Raw genomic sequence first — 15,367 nt, forward strand, 5'->3', positions numbered from 1 at the left:
ATTATTTATATTGATTCCACTCAAATGATTGCCCAGACAGTGTCAATCTGCATTTTTTTCCTCCTCGTTGTAATTCACTAGAAGCCTTTTGCATGATTAACTTTGCAGTCAGAGATATATGTTAATTACATAAAGATTTCGCTTAAAACATGTAGGAAGTATTTTCTTTTAATTTTTTTTTTTTATGTTTATTTATTTTTGAGAGAGAGAGCAGGGGAGGGGCAGAGAAAGAGAGGGAGATACAGAATGTGACACAGGCTCCAGCTCTAAGCTGTCAGCACAGAGCCTGACATGGGGCTCGAACTCAAGAACCGCGAGATCATGATGTGAGCTGAAGTCAGAAGCTTAATCAACTGACTCACCGAGGTGCCCCATGTAGGAAGTATTTTAACCATCAAGGTTGATATAGCAAGAAACTGGGCTCAGGACACAGGACTCTACATTGTAACAGTACTTGTCTTTCAGTACTGGATTGATTACTTGGTCATTCAAAAAGCTGTATAACTTCTGAAGTACTTTTAGCCCTTCTTTGCTTGATATCAGCCCAGTGATAAGACATCTGTGATGCAGATGGAATGACACGAAGTGTTTTCCTTTCTTGCAGTTGGCGAGTTTGTGAGTGATGCCCTCCTTGTTCCCGACAAATGCAAATTCTTACATCAGGAGAGGATGGATGTTTGTGAAACCCACCTTCACTGGCACACCGTCGCCAAAGAGGTACCAGCCATACATTTGTTCTTTTAAAGTGAAGATTTCCTAAGGAGACGTGTCACGACATGTTAGAAGATATTTTCAGGAAATAGCTATGTTGATAAACAAGTTATATTTTTTAAATTTTATTTATTTTAAGGATTTATTTATTATTATTATTTTAATATTTATTCTTGAGAGACAGAGAGAGAGAGAGAGAGAGAGAGCGTGTGCGCGCGAGCCAATGGAGGAGGGGCAGAGAGAGAGAGGGAGACACAGAATCTGAAGCAGGTTCCAGGCTCTGAGCCATCAGCACAGAGCCCGACGCAGGGCTCGAACCCACGGACCGTAAGATCATGACCTGAGCCGAGGTCAGACACTCAACCGACTGAGCCATCCAGGCGCTCCTTATTTATTTATTTTTTATAATTTATTTTTGAGGAAAAGAGAGAGACAGAGTGTGAGCAGGGGAGGAACAGAGAGAGAGGGAGACACAGAATCCAAAGCAGGCTCCCGGCTCTGAGCTGTCAGCACAGAGCCCGACGCAGGGCTCGAACCCACAGACCGTGAGATCATGACCTGAGCCAAAGTTGGACGCTCAGCCGACTGAGCCACCCAGGCGCTCCTTATTTATTTATTTTTTAATATTTATTTTTGAGGGAAAGAGAGAGACAGAGCGTGAACAGGGGAGGGGCAGAGAGAGAGAGAGGGAGACACAGAATCTGAAGCAGACTCCAGGCTCCGAGCTGTCAGCGCAGAGCCTGATGTGGGCTCGAACTCCCGAACCAGGAGATCATGACCTGAGCCAAAGTCGGACGCTTAACTGACTGAGCCACCCAGGCACCCCTATATTTATTTAATTTTTTTTAAGAACTGTCGAGGAGTAAACTTTTAGGAGTCCAAAACAGATTTAGTTAGCTAGATCTATTATGTGTCTATGCCATGTTGTATAAAGCAGAAACTAGAATCTTACACTGCATAAACCTTAAAATATACCTTGTTCCTGATGATTTTTTGCCAAATTATTTTTTTTAACCAAGTGCTTTCTTTTGTCATATACAAAGCTTTTGTAATTTGACCTTTTTCCCTGTCGTCTCTTGGGGAATACAGTGGTGGAAGAGTACCAGTACGAATGGTCTCTTCAGTTACACCATCCAATTTTGTGTTCGCCACACCATACCGCCACCTTCATTTTTCCACAGTGGTTCAATCACTGGATTCACCAGTGCAAACCTTTGTCAACCCCTGCTTTTGGCAAAGTGGACAAGACCTAAGACAATTAGCATAAAATGTCCCTTTTTATTATCGTCTTCAAAAGTGCTTTGTGCCTTTGATATATTATGAAAGTGTTCTCGTAAGTGTATATAGTTTTTGAGGAAGACCAGTCTCCTAGAATTAGGCTCCCTTGTCTAGTCGAGTTCATTGGTTCTCAAATGCAGTCAATTTTATTTCCCATCCTTCCCCAGGTACATATGCCAACGTCTGGAGACATTTTTGATTGTCACAGTTGGAAGGGGAGGTGTTACCGGCATTTGGGGGCTAGAAGTCAGAGATTCTACTAAACATTCTTCAGTGAACAAGACAGCCTCTCCTCCCTCTGTCCCCTGTCCCCAAGAATTATCTGATCCAAAATGTCAATAGTACTGAGGCTGAGAAACCCTGATCTGGCTCACATAGCTTTGAAGTTGTTAGGCAGAAAACACCCCTTAAGAGTTAGCATTAATTTTGCCTTTTATAAAAAAAAAAACAAAAAAACAAAAAAACAAAAAACAAAAAAAAAACTTCTAATTTACTGTAAAACAAAATTTTCTTTTAAAAAAGAAGAGCTTTTTCAATCTTAAAAAAACAGACCAGATACTTTGAAGCTTAGCTACCCATCTAATAACCTCATTTTCTTTTCTTCTTGAGTTAAAAAAAAAAAAAATTGTTACTAAGAAAGAAAAATGACTTTAATTCCTATGAGGTCAAAATACAGTCTGTAATATTTTCATTGTTTATCCATATGTGTTGAATTATTAATCTTTCCTCTGTCACCAGTGGATGCCTTCAAAGCTGTATGTTAATCTCGAGTTGTGCAAACGTAGCAAATCCCAGGAAAGCAAAAAAGATGTTGAAAGAGAAATCTCTAATTTAGACTGTAAATTTTGATTCATAGCAGAGGATAATTTCTTTTCTTCCCAGGATTGTTATTCTGGAAGTGAGCCAAGAGAGTTCGAATTTCTAGAGTAAGATACATCCGAGTGAGAGAAACTTCCATCTGTAATGGAGATGGAAGTAAGCTGGGGATGTACATCGAGCCGTCACGTCTTCCTGATACGCTAATGACGCAAGAAAGCACTGGTTCTCTGATATCTATTCACAATACAGTTCTCTTCTAGATCCTTTTTCCCAATTAGTTTCCATTCCGGTTGTTTTTATTAATTTCCATAATATCACAACGTAGCCTTCTTTTTAAAAATTTTTTTTTTCAACATTTATATTTATTTTTGGGACAGAGAGACAGAGCATGAACGGGGGAGGGGCAAAGAGAGAGGGAGACACAGAATCGGAAACAGGCTCCCGGCTCTGAGCCATCAGCCCAGAGCCCGACGCGGGGCTCGAACTCACGGACCGCGAGATCGTGACCTGGCTGAGGTCGGACGCTTAACCGACTGCGCCACCCAGGCGCCCCCACAACGTAGCCTTCTTAAATAAGTAATACGTAGGTTTTAAAATAAGGGTGCCAAAGTGCTCTGTGCTAAAGACACTTGTACATCCACTCAAAAATGCAGATGGTCCTTTGCACTGTCCCCAACTGGCCCTTGGTACGTTGGGTCTCTGTCAGTTACGAGATTGGGGCTTTTCTTACAATGAAACCAACGCACTCTCACTGTTTCCTCCTTACCTTGCTGTAGACCTGCAGTGAGAAGAGTACCAGCTTGCATGACTATGGCATGTTGCTGCCCTGTGGAATTGACAAGTTCCGAGGAGTGGAATTTGTCTGTTGCCCGCTGGCCGAGGAGAGTGACAATATTGATTCGGCAGATGCAGAGGAGGATGACTCGGACGTCTGGTGGGGCGGAGCAGATGCAGACTATGCCGATGGGAGGTAAGGTGGCTTTTGTGTTTGCTCTCTCGTGGACACCAGAACGTCCAGATTACAGTCTTGTTTCTTCTACAGATGTATCTTCCCGTTTCTCATTAAAGGGATCTCTGCCCACTCGTGTCCAAGTTTGCTTGTAGGAGGGAAATAAAATCTAAACCACGAAGTCCTATTATGGTAATGGCCACCTGTGTAACCTAATTGATCAACCACCGCTGAGTTACTTTTAGCTGTTTTATGTCGGTGTCCAAAGTTGGGATCAAAATACCACTGATACTATAATAGGTAGTTCTGTAGAGAATTGAAATCTGAGTGAGTGACTGGCATTCTGTTTTGGTCTAGAATTTAGAAATATTTTTTAAACAAGATTTTGGAATTGCTTCATTAGTCAGTAGCTAAGTCTGAATTTTTTGTTAGAAAGGTTGGTTTTGTCTTTTGGTTCATTTTTGTCAGTTTTTTTGGCATTTAATCATCTCTTTGTGAACGACGTCAGAGGCATTCATAAATGTTTGCTTAAAGTTCTTTATCTTTGATTTCATGATAGTTAAAAGAATTGTATTTTCACCTCTTTGGGATCTTAAACCCATAACTTCTAGATTCTTATGTTTTATTAAAAGCAAACCTCTATAGGGGCGCCTGGGTGGCGCAGTCGGTTAAGCGTCCGACTTCAGCCAGGTCACGATCTCTCAGTCCAGGAGTTCAAGCCCCGCGTCAGGCTCTGGGCTGATGGCTCAGAGCCTGGAGCCTGTTTCCGATTCTGTGTCTCCCTCTCTCTCTGCCCCTCCCCCATCCATGCTCTGTCTCTCTCTGTCCCCAAAATAAATAAACGTTGAAAAAAAAAAAAAAAGCAAACCTCTATATTCACATCATCAAGTTATAAAACTAGAAGTTGGGGGTTAGAAAGGTTACCTGCTTCAGTCATCAGTTTCACGCTGCATCATCCCCCAGTGGTGATGATTATCTCACTTCTCCTTTTCCTTCAGGACCCCCTCAAATGTTCCCTGGTGTCACAGGTTTTCCAATAGAACATTACGTATGAATTTGTTAAGACTGATGGTTATTAATATAAAGTTTTCTGACTTACCGAGTCAGGTACAGATTTTTTATAATGTATTTTGTAGAATTTTTAAAAAATAATTTTACAAAAATACAACTAGATTTTTCAAACATATAAGGCATCCTAATTGTCATTTCTTACCAGTTTAATAATATCAGGTTTCCCTTTAGTGGCTATTTTCCAGTTTTACCGTAACTTTTTTTGTTAGTTAAGCTCTTTTGTTAACTAGATTGAGAAAAATTTTGCTAGATTGAGAAAAATTCTTTTGCTAGATTGAGAAAAATTGTGTTCAGTGTAGCAGGATATGGAGCTAAACAAACAAATCGGGGAATTACACAAGAGAGAAAGAAATAAGGGAAAAGCCAACTGTATGCTTCACAATATTTCTGTCTGTAAAAGTTGGAAGTTCATTAGAATAAACTCCTTCTCTGAGGCCATTAAACCCCAGGGAGAGCAGGACTTGCCAATGGGAAAGCGTCTGAGCTCTTTTTCCACAGGATGGATGGATTGTGTTCTGGGCCGTGGCTGGGCCCCCACCTGTATTCCATGAGCCAGGTGTAGAGAAATGTCTGTTGGTTTGGGTTTAATGGCTGCTTTGTCTAAAAGTTGGAATTGCCTAGTTCTTTTTGCTTTTATGATAGTTTTTTCGTATTTTTCTTCAGTCATATCTAGATTTGAAAGTTGCAGAGTGAGTTCTTGAAAAAATTCTTGTCATCGGGGCTCTTACTACATTATGCCAGTGCAACCAGTATTGAAAAGGGAATTTGAAGTTGGACAGCCATTTTCTTTGTTCATAGCCTGTTAGATACTTGATCATTAGATTTAATGATCCACATCATTAAATTGACTCCGTACTTCATCAACAACCCAAATAATGGCGAGTAAACCAAGAGAGCTCCATGATTGCTGTTAAAATTAGACAGCTAGCTGTGCACTTGTAACCCCGTATCAAGGTTGGTGACCAACCATTCATGACCATTCATGTAGAAGGGACTTCTGTAATTAAGAGTGGGTATTTTGGGGCACCTGGGTGGCTCAGTCGGTTAAGTGTTTGACTCTTGATATCAGCTCAGATCATGATCTCACAGTTCATGAGATCAAGACCCATATCAGCCTCTGCACGGACAGTGTGGAGCCTGCATGGGATTCTCTTTCTCTTTCTCTCTGCCCCTTTCCTGCTCATGTTCATGTGCACCTGTTCTTTCTCTTGCTCTCAAAATAAATAAATAAAAAGAATGGATATTCTTGTTGTATCCTGAGAGTGACAGGCTTTTGCCAGGGTCTCTTTTTTCCCTCAGTTAACACTTTTTTTTTATGTCTTGTAAAACCTACTTTCTATTGGGAATAGATTTGGATGTGTCCTTTTTTTTCCTTCTGCAATCCCTTCAACTTACTGACCTAATTGAAAGCATTACTAACATGATATCTTATGAAACCTTCTCAATGGCCCTTTCTTTTCCTACACCCCTTCTCACCAGTGTTGGAAAGAGATCCATAGGGCTTCCTCATTTATTTATTACTGTTATTCAGTAATTAGATTCTTTGATATCCAATCTCTCTGGTTGATACCACTGTCTTCTGTGGCAGTCACCAAACTATAGGATGCCAGTGTATTATTCTTTAATGTTGTTTGTTGTTTTTTTTTAACTTGCTGTATTACCTACAACTGGGGCAACTATGCAATATATTATTCAAACCAGATTTGACCCTAGGACCACAGTGTATAAGCACAAACTGAGCTATATGGTCATATTAGCTATCTCTATCTTTAGCCATATCACCATCCAGGTTGGCAGCTAGTTGAAATGCTAGCTGGCTCCTTCCTAGTCCCCTTTATTTAAATTCCATTTCTGCTGGCTGCAACACAGATATCCCTTGGACTCTGTCATCACTTAGAAATACTGTACCCATAGGGTTTGTCAGCTTTGACATTCCTCTCTGACCAGGATCTTCTCATCTTACACCCAAAACACTCATTGAGTCTTCTTGAATTTCACCCTGCTTTCATAATCCCCTCCCCAATTCAGGCTCTTAATCCATTATCCTCTTTTTCTTTTCTTTCTTTCTTTCTTTCTGTTTTGGTTGGGAGGGAGGGTCCTTCCTAATGTGGATGGACCCGATGGGTAACCATTTCTACATATTCATTTGAATATCCTGGAGTTGTCGATACCTGTCACATTTTCTTACCAATTTTTGTCAATCTTTTGTATTTGGGAAAAAGTAGTTTCTCCCTTTTAATGCTTCCGAGTTTTGTAAGGTTGATGTATCATGTCATGTAACCCTACCAGTTAATTCTATTTCTTATTCATGCTGTAACATCAGCTGGGATCTTAGTGTTAGTAGATGTGTCTAATTGTCATTATTTGATGACCTATCACCTTCCACATAGCAGCTGACCCAAGCCACCTTCATTCTCCTTGGTTCCTGGCATCACTCTCCTTCATGCTCCACACATGACCCCTAAATAGTCCCTTATCATGAATTTCTGCATCATGGTACCTGGGAGTTTATAGGTGCTTGTACATGTTTGTTGAGTAAATTCATGAATTTTCTTGATACCAGCTTGAGGTATCTTGAGAGGTACCTCAGCATCTTTCTCTTTCTAGCTCCTTCCATTTCTTTGTTTCCCATTTTCCCATGATTATGTTCTATCTGAACACGACTTGATTACCTCCACTCCTTTTCTTGGATTTTTTTAACAAAATGTATTCAAGACTTTTTTAATGTAGTTTTAGGGTGACTCAAGTCAGCTGAGCGTCCGACTTCGGCTTTGGTCGTGATCTCACAGTTCGTGAGTTCAAGCTCCACATCAGGCTCTGCGCTGACAGCTCAGAGCCTGGAGCCTGTTTCAGATTCTATGTCTCCCTCTCTCTCTCCCAACACCCCCCCCCCCCATTGCTTGCTCTCTCTCTCTCTCTCTCTCTCTCTCTCTCAAAAAATTAATGAACGTTAAAAATTTTTAAATAATAAAGTAGTTCTAGGTGAGCAGAATGTACACAGAGGTCCCAGATATCCCCGCCCCCCTCATACATGCATAGCCTCCGCATCATCAACAGCTCCCACCAGAGCAATACGTTCGTTACAATTGACACATTATCATCCCACTTCCCTACTTTCCAGTCAGGGCCCAGCTCACCCTTGGGGTGCATACTGTGGGTTAGGACAGATGCGTAATGACATGTACCCATCCTCACGGTGTCGTACAGAGTATTTTCACTAAGATTCCTTTGTGTTTCCACCTGTTCATCCCTCCCACCCTTCAGCCCCTGGCAACCACTGATCTTCCTCTTGTCTTCGTAGTTTCACCTTATCCAGAATGTCACATCATTGGAATCATACAGCATGTAGCCTTTTTCAGATGAGGTGCTTTCGCTTAGTTAGTAATATGCATTTAAGATTCCTTCATGTCTTTTCATGGCTGTCTTTCTAGCTTGTTTCTTTTTAGTGCTGAATAGTACTTCATTGTCTGGATGAACACAGTTTATTTGTCCATTCATCTACTCCAGGACAGCTGGATTGCTTCCAGGTTTGGGCAGTGTGAATAAAGCTGCTGTAAGCATCTATGTGCAGGTTTTTGTGTGAACCTAAGTGTTTTGTTCCTTTGGGTAAATACCCAGGAGCCCGATTGCTGGATCATATGGTAAGAGTATGTTTAGTGACAGGAAAGCGGCAAACTGTCTTCCAAAGTGGGTGTCCTATTTTGCATTCCCACCAGCAGTGAGTGACAGTTTCTGATGGTCCACTTCCCCACCAGCTAGTGGTGTCATCAGTGTTCTAGATTTTGGCCATTCAAATGGGGGTGTAGTGGTATCTCCTTGCTTTAATTTGCATTTCCCTGATGACATACGACGTGGAGCATCTCTTCATACGCTTTATGCCATTCACATATCCATTTTTTTTTTTAATTTTCAGTCTTCCTTATCATTTATTTGCTCCTTCACCTCTACCCACAGAGTGCTGTTTGTGTCCCGAACTGACACTGCCTGAGTTCAGATCGTCATTTACTGGCTAATAGCCTAACTCTTGTGACTGTCCTTTACTACCTCAGCGGCTCACTTGCCCCTGTTAACCTTGGTGCTTTTTTTCTTAAAGGACTCACCATACCTTGACTTCTTATTGCTTGGCATTCATTCTACCTGACCCACAAACCTCTGTTTATTCTCTTCCCAGATCATTCTCCATGTCTGAGTCATGTTCCCATTTTGCGTTTCTGATCCTGTCGACACTTGGTAGAAAATACTGGATGATTCCTGCAGCCTATAGGAAAGTTCAGATTCCCTTGCAGGCCATCCAGAAGTCATTACCTGGCCCTAGCCTGCATTTCACCATTCTACGTGTGCCTCACCTTACCTACTGCACCTGCACACCTCGACCTTTTCTTTGCCTAGGCTATCGATCCCACCTTTCTAACCCCTTCTGCAATCAAATGCTCTACCCCTGAGCTATACCCCCCTCTAACCCCTTCTGAAAATGTGTTTCCTTTTTCAGAAGATGGTGTTAATACGCCACAAAGACATTTGTCAATTCTAAAGTGCTAGACCTGTAAAATCCTATGTATTTTTTAACATTCACCGCAAAAGACCCCTCTTTTACAAGTCTGCTCTGATTATCCCTTGAAATACTTTGCTTCACTGTCCTACCCTTGCTTTGTATTATTTTATTTATATTGAGTTTTCTTCCAGTTGATTGTAGTCATTTCTTTCTTTATCTGACACAATCTAACCTGTAGTTTATGTACCAAAAATGTCTTGCACATTGGTCTTCAAGAAATATTAGCCAAATTCAATTATTTATTTAAAAACATTTTTCATAGCTTTTGGTAAGGACTTCATGGCCCATAAATAGATGTTATAGACACGCTTGTGTTTCAGCTCACTTGTGTCCCTTAGAAATATAAGGTGAGCCACACAATGCACATTCTACTTTCTTTTTTTTTTTTTTTTTTTTAATTTTTTTTTTTCAACGTTTATTTATTTTTGGGACAGAGAGAGACAGAGCACGAACGGGGGAGGGGCAGAGAGAGAGGGAGACACAGAATCGGAAACAGGCTCCAGGCTCTGAGCCATCAGCCCAGAGCCCGACGCGGGGCTCGAACTCACGGACCGCGAGATCGTGACCTGGCTGAAGTCGGACGCTTAACCGACTGCGCCACCCAGGTGCCCCTGCACATTCTACTTTCTAATAGCCACTTTTGAAAATAGCAAGAAAAAGCTGGTGAATCCATTTTGATAAGATTTAATCCAGTATATTCAAATATTATCATTTCAACATGTAAATAATCTGAAAAAGTTGTTAGTGAGGTATTTTGTGGGGTTTTTTGTTGGTCTCTTTCATACAAGGTCTTTAAAATCTAGCATGTGCTTTACGCCTATAGCCTGTCTCATTGGGACTTGCCACTCCAAGCGTTCTGTGGTCACACGTGGCTGGTGGCTCCCGTACTCTTTATTTTCCGTTAAGACAATGGGTTATATAGCCAGTAATACATTCTAAGGGGGAATTCTTACTTTTTTATTACTTTTGTAACTGTCCGTGTTTTTGAAATTTAAAAGAATTGTTTTGAACTTACTATAGTTAGGGTATCCGGTTCCTTGTATCACTTCATTTTTTCAGTGTTTTTCTGTTAGCCCTGCAGGCGTGTATTCCTTTATCCGCATCTGGCAAAGCAAGCGGGAAAAGGAAGAGCTTTTGCATCACTGACCTGCCCACAAGCTGGGCTCCTGCCAGCTGGCAGCTTCCTAGTTCCAGGAGCTAGCCCTCCTTGTGACCCTTGAAATGCAGAATCAGTACAGGAATTTGACACATCTTTCTTAAAACTTCCTCTGGGGACACCATATGACAGTTTTTGAAGAGGAGAAAATGTAGCGTTACTCTGATCCTCCCAGAAACAAAATTTGACCCACAGTTGAATACACTTTGTTGGTTGGTGGGTAATGAGATTTGTTTTGGTAGGAGGTGAGGGCTTTCCTATGGCTAATGCGGCATTTAGAAGAACATTCTTGGTAGGATGAGCTCTGTGTTAATGACCTTATTGAAAAAGAGGTAAGTCTTTCAAAAGAATGAATGTGGACAAATCAGTTATTTGTAAAGTTCTTTGGTAAATAACTCAGTATTTATCTCTCCAGTGTTAACAGTGATTAAGTTCTCAGACCCCCTCAAAATACCTTTTTATGCGATCAGTAACGTAGCTTGCTTATGTTAATAGGATGCAGATTCCAACTATCATGGGTAAGAATTTTCTATTGGAAAATTCACTAGAAAACTAACATACGCAGTCTGGCCTTGCGAGTGCAGATCTGGGGTGCAAATTTGCTCCCACCTGGATCCATAGAATACAACCGAAAATCCGTATCATCCACGGGGCTTGTTGAGTTTGTACAGCAAATAACATAAGGGAAGACCCTATAACAGCACTTTCCCTCGTGGGAGTGGGTCCTTCCTCTTCAAAGTAGGTCCCCACATTGTTTCCCCCCAAACAAAATCTCAAATGATACAGCTTCTTGTTTTCAGGGTTGCAAACATAGATGAGTCTGTTTTGAGAGGTAACCTAATGTATCTTCTTAGATAATGAGAGGATATTTCTTTCTTTTTAATTAAAAAAAAAAAACCCACTTAAAATAGATCCAGATGACTGATTGCTTTTGACTGCATCTCACTGTGCCCTTCTTTGAACTGTATTTTGTAGCTCAGGAGAGTTTTCTTTCATTGATTAAGGTTTCCTCAACAGTGTGTGTGTATGTGTGTGTGTACACGCATGTGTGGGCACCTGGGAACACAAAATATCTTAACAGCACTCACTGAGCCCAGGCAACTGAAACACTTCTGTCGGCCTTGCCCTGCTTTGTACCATAAAAGCCAGCCCAGCACCACTGACTTATCAAGGTACTGAGGACCCTTTATATTATTATGATTTCTTATACTTGAAATTATCTTACAAAAGTAAGAATAAAGGGAGAGTGAAAAATAACTTTGTTTAGAAATTTTAATAAGAATTAATATAGTAAAGGGCCACCTTTATAGTAAAGGGGCACCTTATAGTAAAGGGTGGCTCAGTTGATTAAGGGGCCAACTTCGGCTCAGGTCATGATCTCACAGTTCGTGAGTTCGAGCCCCGCGTCGGGCTCTGACGCCTGGAGCCTGTTTCAGATTCTGTGTCTCCCTCTCTCTCTGCCCCTCCCCTGCTTGAGCTGTGTCTCTCTCTGTCTCTCAAAAAAATAAACGTTAAAAAAATTTTTTTTTAAGAATTAATATAGTAAACATTTTAATTTGAATTAAAATTTGAGTATGGTAAACCCAGATTTTTGTGACATCTTTTCTTGATTTTGAAGGTAGAGATTTCTGAAATGGGCAGCATTTTGTTTTTAATGGAACTAGCTGCTAAACAGTCACCTGCTGTGCATGAACCTGGGCTATATTCATCTTAAAAATACCGACTGAAGGGGCGCCTGGGTGGCGCAGTCGGTTAAGCGTCCGACTTCAGCCAGGTCACAATCTCGCGGTCCGTGAGTTTGAGCCCCGCGTCGGGCTCTGGGCTGATGGCTCAGAGCCTGGAGCCTGTTTCCGATTCTGTGTCTCCCTCTCTCTCTGCCCCTCCCCCGTTCATGCTCTGTCTCTCTCTGTCCCAAAAATAAATAAACATTGAAAAAAAAAAATACCGACTGCAGATTTAAAATACATCTCTATTGGGTTACATCCTGTTGTACTTCTTGGTTTTTTTCTTGAGTTTTCACTTGATAATTGTGAAAAGAATCAATACTTTAAAACTTGGAGAGCTCACAATTTTGTTGAAGAGACCAGCCACTTTCTGTCCATTATTACAAAATATTTATAAGTTTGGATATATAAATCCCCATGAGATTCATCAATCCATTTTTTTTCTTTTCAACTTTACATTGGTTCTTTACTTCTAATCACCTTTGTACACCCTCCTGCCTTTGGTAGTTGTCTGTTTACAAACCACGTACAAAAAATTTTGTTGCCTAAACATGATAAAATGTATTATGCAAGCATCCTAAAGGAGGAGAAATTGCTGTCACACATCTTTTTAGCAAAAATAGTGAACGGTGTCCTCCCTCCTGTGGAATGACTCCTTGGATGAGAATCCTATATTTCCTTCTTTGCTTAGAATTCTAACACTGCTCCCTCTTCAGTTCTCCGGCCTGAGAAAATCCATCTAGGATATCGTCATCTGAAGATATCTGATATCTGATATCGTCTGTGGTCTTGCCTGTGTGATCAGTTTCATTCATAGCCAAATTTGTCTTATATTTGTGAAGTACCTCCTGTCGCTTTTCTTCTGTTTGCTAATGTGGAAAGTGAGCATTTTTGATTTTCAGTTCTGTTCAATTAAAGTCTCCTGACGTAGTTTATAACTTCTGGAAAGGGGATGCAGTATTTTGGAAATGCAGGAATAAAACTGTGATAATCTCCCTGTTGCCTCATCCTTGTAGGCAACTCCTTCAGCCCTTCATTCTTTTTTTAAAATTTTTTTAATGTTTTTATTTATTTTTGAGACAGAGAGAGGCAGAGCGTGAACAGGGGAGGGGCAGAGAGAGAGGGAGACACAGAATAGGAAGCAGGCTCCAGGCTCTGAGCTGTCAGCACAGAGCCCGATGCAGAGCTTGAACTCAAGACTGTGAGATCATGACCTGAGCCGAAGTCGGACACTTAACCGACTGAGCCACCCAGGCACCCCAGCTGCTTTTTTTTTTTTTTTTTTTTTTAACAGATTCACCTTCAACGTTTATTTATTTTTGGGACAGAGAGAGACAGAGCATGAACAGGGGAGGGGCAGAGAGAGAGGGAGACACAGAATCGGAAACAGGCTCCAGGCTCTGAGCCATCAGCCCAGAGCCCGACGCGGGGCTCGAACTCACGGACCGTGAGATCGTGACCTGGCTGAAGTCGGACGCTTAACCGACTGCGCCACCCAGGCGCCCCTGCTTTTTTTTTTTAAAGTAGGCTCCACCCCCAGTATGGGGCTCGAACTCAAAACCCTGAGATCAAGAGTCACACACGCTCCACTGACTGAACCCGCCAGGCGCCCCTATTCTTTCATTTTCATATTATTTGGTCTTTTTCAGCATAGTTGGAAATAGTCAATGAGAAATGATGAAATAATTCTTGGAATGTTAAAAAATAGGAAGATGTTGCAAAAAATTTTAGTTACATAAAAAGTTGCGGTGGACTGGTAACAGTAATTACAAGATAAAGCAAGCTTTTATTCAATTTTTAAAAAAATAAAATCTCTCTAAAAAGGGTAAAAGCCAGACATATCAACCCTTATAAGAACTTTTCAAAATGAAACTCAAAAGGTAAAATTATGTCTAGTGGATCCTCTTGGTGTCCTGAGGGTTAATAGCTGATTGTACTTCTCAGGGGTTTATATTTGTTAGGAGATCTCTGTGACTTGACACATTAAAATATTCGGCCTTGGGGCGCCTGGGTGGCTCAGTCAGTTAAGCATCCAACTCTTGATTTCAACTCAGGTCACGATCTCAAGGTTTGTGGGTTCAAGCCGCACGGTGCGGAGCCTGCTTGGGATTCTCTCTCTCCCTCTCTCTCTGCACCCCCCAAATAAAAAACTTAAAAAAAATATATGGCCTAATTTTCTGCAAACTAGGGGCCCAACACATACTAATGGAACTTTAAACAAAAACTACTAAGAAATAACATTCCAGATAGACAATAGTTAAGTGAAATTGCATCAGAAGTCTCTAAATATTTTTAAGCTGGAAATACTGAAAAATAAAAAAATGCTAGGACCTCTGGAATATTTTTAACAACTGCTTAGCACCATTACTATAGTTACTACTTGAATATCTTTTGATGGCTTCGAAAAATGAAATAAAATAGAATGACATTGGAATTCTGAATGAAGGTAAGATTCATCTCTATCTGAGCTTTGGAAGAAAAAGTCCATTCTTAGAGTAGCTTTCCTATTTGAACCAAGTAACTATCTTTTGTTCTTCGGTGTCAAATTGGACGTCTTGACTACAAATAAAGAACAGCAGGACGTACAAGTTACAGTCATGAGACTTGCTCAGCCCGTTAGCTGTTGGCAAGCACCGTGTGATTGTAAGAAACAAATAAATAAACATCACTTCAGAGCCGTGGTTCTCAACTGGGAGTGATTTTGCTGCCCGAGGGACCATTGGAATTGCCTGCAGACATTTTTAGTTGCCACAGCTAAGGAGGGTGGGTGCTCCTGGCATTTGGTGGGTCGGGGCTGGAAATACTGCTTAGCACCCCTAACACACAGGGCAGCCCACAGCAAAGAAATGTCAATAGAGCCGAGGTTGGGAAACTGGTGCAGAGGTCTCTTCAGTACTGGGAAGCTTGGGAAATGATTCTTTAAAAAAACCCCAAAACCAAAAACAAACCTCCATTCCAAGATTGTGTCTCACCCTGATCTCCTGTGGGCAGAAACGCAAACACCGCAGGAATATAGGTCTCTTAAGGGCAGCTCTTGTACAGATGGAAATGCTTGAGATGAAAACAAACTTTGCAAACATCTGCCTCCATAGCTTCAAAGACCATCC

General features: G+C 41.1%; 1 protein-coding gene across 8 annotated transcripts in view; it reads left to right on the forward strand.

Moving 5' to 3' along the window:
- The window catches only part of LOC123610674 (amyloid beta precursor protein), a 278,796-nt gene that overhangs the window by 116,693 nt on the left and 146,736 nt on the right, over positions 1–15,367 (forward strand). For all 8 annotated transcript variants that reach the window (XM_045501571.1, XM_045501578.1, XM_045501576.1 and 5 more), the window contains exons 4-5: positions 605–717; positions 3,585–3,778. In XM_045501571.1, the coding sequence (XP_045357527.1) occupies positions 605–717; positions 3,585–3,778 (307 nt within the window). The remainder of the gene's footprint in view (positions 1–604; positions 718–3,584; positions 3,779–15,367) is intronic.

This window comes from Leopardus geoffroyi, chromosome C2, assembly GCF_018350155.1.
Source record: "Leopardus geoffroyi isolate Oge1 chromosome C2, O.geoffroyi_Oge1_pat1.0, whole genome shotgun sequence".
Taxonomy (NCBI): Eukaryota; Metazoa; Chordata; class Mammalia; order Carnivora; family Felidae; genus Leopardus; species Leopardus geoffroyi.